At 39.3% G+C, this 3,503-nt stretch overlaps 1 protein-coding gene across 1 annotated transcript; it reads right to left on the minus strand.

Annotated features, from left to right (window-relative positions):
• Window positions 1-1,657: 1,657 nt before the first annotated feature.
• LOC121449032 (60S ribosomal protein L10a-like) lies at window positions 1,658-2,396 on the minus strand. The gene has a single exon (XM_041653237.1). It carries the CDS (start codon window positions 2,360-2,362, stop codon window positions 1,709-1,711), a length of 654 nt encoding a protein of 217 aa, XP_041509171.1. The 5' UTR covers window positions 2,363-2,396; the 3' UTR covers window positions 1,658-1,708.
• Between the last annotated feature and the right edge of the window lie 1,107 nt (window positions 2,397-3,503).

Here is a 3,503-nt window from a genome sequence, read left to right on the forward strand (position 1 = left end):
CATGCCTCCCTTGTTCTCAGATCACTGAGAATGAAAGCAGGAGGAGAAAAAAAATGAAAAAGCAAGGCTTAACTCTGCCCAAGTTTCTTCTGTCTTTCTCTCTTCCTTCCCCATCTGTTTTGACATCAAGACTGGCTTGTTTTGGCAACTGTGCAGGAGACAGATAAGGATGGCAGGTATGCGGTTTAGTATTCATTAAGTCTCAGGCTGCCTTGACATCTGCCAATAGCTAAAACACTTTCATTTCAAAGTCTGAATTATCTGCGATTCACTTTTCCTCCGAGTCAGATTTAGTAACACAGCCCCACTTCGCCACCACCAAGAGCTGGGCCATGGGAAAGGCAAGCACATTCCTTTACGGACCCAGGTGACTTCCTGCGTTGTTCTTGTTTTCACTTTTAAAATTCATTTTTATTTATTTTTCTAAAATAAATTTTACAAAAATGCTCATTAGAACTATTTTACTGCATTTGCATGTTTTGCTGTTCTTTTCTAAACTGTGTCTCAAGAATTAAATCCTTATAAGCAAAGGGGTAATAGTAAGTTTAGGGTCAAATTCCGTGGGTATTATAATAACTCAGCTTGATTGAGAATATTTTTACTTAGGAAATCTTATGCAAAATATTGTCCTTGAATAATGAAAATAATTTTTTAATTCTGCAAAAGTATATATTTAAATTTAAAAATGACTTTAACACTGCTGAAACTGCTAGCTTATTTCATAGGTATGCCACAGAATCTCACAGGTAATGTCTACTTATTTTCAGAATGCTAGAATAATTAGGTTAATAATGGCATACAATGTAAATTAGATAACCATTTTTAAATATTTTTTTCAAGTCAAAATAGCCTTTTGCTAACATTAATTCAGAGAACTGAATTTTAAGCCAAAAGTTTTGAAGAGTTCTTTGAGGCAGAACTTAAAACTGCAGGTAAATATAACATTGGAATTAGGCATAGTTCAACTTTTGACTATGAACAGAAATTCAAATTTAGATTATTTTTAAATGAGGTGAATAAAACAAAGGCAAAAAATGAAGTCCCTAGTGTCCATGTGTTGCTGACATGCGCAGAGTCATGCAAAGAACCTCCTCGATCCTGTGGGAGGAGCAGAGCCTCCCAGGGTAGGACTTGCATGGACAGCAAACCCTTCTTTGGCTCCAAATGTGAATGTTGACACTGTATCTGCTATAGCTTTTCCCTTGACCTCTCCTCCTGGATGTTTATAGCCTAAAAGTTGTTCCCCTGCAGAGGTTGCTCCTTCTGAGTTGAGCTAAAGATGTCCTCTTATTCAGTTGTGTGCTATAACCTGGTGTCCTCATTTAACTGTATGTAATATACATGCTGAATTTCTGAACTGCATATAATAAACATGCTGGGCTTCCATGTTGCCATGGATTTTCCATCAGAGATCCTAGCTCACTAAACCCAGCTTTTCTGTACTACATGTGTCCATGTGTCTGTCCTTTCTTCATTCCTATTGGCCCCCCCTCATCAGGTCAGTCCCTCCGCCATGCCAAATGCTTGTGTATTCAAAGTACTCTTTTCCTAATATTGAAGATACCTTCTCTTCCTCTGTTATCCATCCTTAAACTTAATCCATGTTATTATCCATTAATCGCTTTACCATTATTGTAATAAAGCCCAGTGTTTCTTAGTTTGTAATTTTTTTTTTTTTTAGAGTAGCACGAAGGTTTATTGGGGCATCCTAGTAAAGACGCTGGGGCTTGCCCATGGTGCTCTTGATATACAAAGCCTGGACATTTTGCCAGTTCTTCTTGAGCAAGGACACCAAGAAATTGACAGCCAAGTGGATGTTGTAGACCAGCTCGTCGTCCGTCATCTTCCCGTGGCCGACAGCGACAGCCAGACACAGCACCTTCTTCATCTGGAACTTGATCGTGGACTTCACCTCGTCCACTTTGGCCACCATGTTTTCATTGTGTGTCAGCAGGGAAGGGAACTTGCCAGCCTTGTTCAGGCCTGGGCCCAGGATACGTGGGATCTGCTTGATCAGAGACTCAGAGGCCAGAAAGGCGTCATACTTCTTGGCCAGCTTTTTGACCAACTTCTTGTTCTTATTGAGCTTCTTCAGCGCCTCGATGTCCATGTGGGGGATATCCACGGCCTTGGCCTCATCGCAGTGCTGCTGGTCCCCCAGGACGCACACTGAGAACTTGGGGCAAGGGGTGGACTTGAGTCTGACGGTGCCCGAGAAACGCTTGTCCTTCTGGGGGTCGTAGTTCTTCAGGCTGATCTGCAGCTCCACCTTTTCCAGAAACTTGCAGCGCTTGCGCTGGTTCCCGTGCAGGACCTCCCGCACCGCCTCGTACAGGGTGTCGCGAGAGACTTTGCTGCTCATGGCTGGAGAGGCTGCGGGAACCGGAAGGAAGACTTAGTTTGTAATTTGAATGTTTATTAAAGCTACCACATGTCCCTAAGCCACAAAATTGGGTTGCATCTTTTTCATTCATTTTCCTTTTACATTTTATATGTATATTTTTGACACATAAGGACTGATGCTAAAATAGAATATAATTGGTTATACATTAGCTTTTCTCAGTGGTTACTTAATGTGATCTAAAAAATTTCACTTCATAATTTTGAAACGGCATTCAATTGATGACAGTTAAGATGAATTTTATTGCTTATTATACATAAAATTCTTAAGGAATAGCCTGGAGTTAATGAATCACTATGTAACATATATATTAAAATTATGATATATGCAGTAACATTGCCTGATAAATATATAGCATTTGCATAATATGTATTTATTTTCAATATATTATTATCACATAAATATTATATAGCCTATATCTTAGTTGTTTGTTTAGGTCAATAATATCAAACTGTCCACCAAAATCTATTTCCATTGATGATGGAATTTTATTTTCAACAAAGTGTTAGCCATAGTTTGGCATCACTTGAGTTACTTTTCTGTTGCTGTGAAAAGAAACCATGATCAAGTCAACTTATAAAAGAAAGCATTTAATTGGGGGTTTGCTTGAAGTTTCAGTAGGTGAGTCCATGACCATCATGGTGGGGAACATGGCTGCAGACATGCAGGCATAGCCCGGAAGAAGTTAAGGGTTTACATCTGATCTACAAACAGAAGGCAGAGAGAGACCCAGATGGGAACTGGCCTGCACTTTTGAAACCTTAAAGCTCCCACACCTAGTGACCCATCTCCAACAAACCACACCTCCTTGTCCTTCCCAAATAGTAGAGCCAAACATTCAAATATATTAGCCTATGGTGCCTATTTTCATTAAAACCACAACAGACAAAGTTTTTTTTGATATTTTATTTAATATTCATACATGTAAATAATGTTTGGACCAAACTCTCCCCCTCCCTCTCCACAAGTCATATCCATATCTGTGACACCATAGTCTTCTTGTGTATGTCCTTTCCCATATTCTTCTTTCCTAAGTTCTCTATTTTTGTCAATTTTAAAAATACCCATTGAGTCCACTTCATACCAGTATGCACATAGGTAT

Source organism: Microtus oregoni, unplaced genomic scaffold (genome assembly GCF_018167655.1).
Source record: "Microtus oregoni isolate MIOR12 unplaced genomic scaffold, Mior012 000000F_ref0000247, whole genome shotgun sequence".
In the NCBI taxonomy this organism is placed as follows: Eukaryota; Metazoa; Chordata; class Mammalia; order Rodentia; family Cricetidae; genus Microtus; species Microtus oregoni.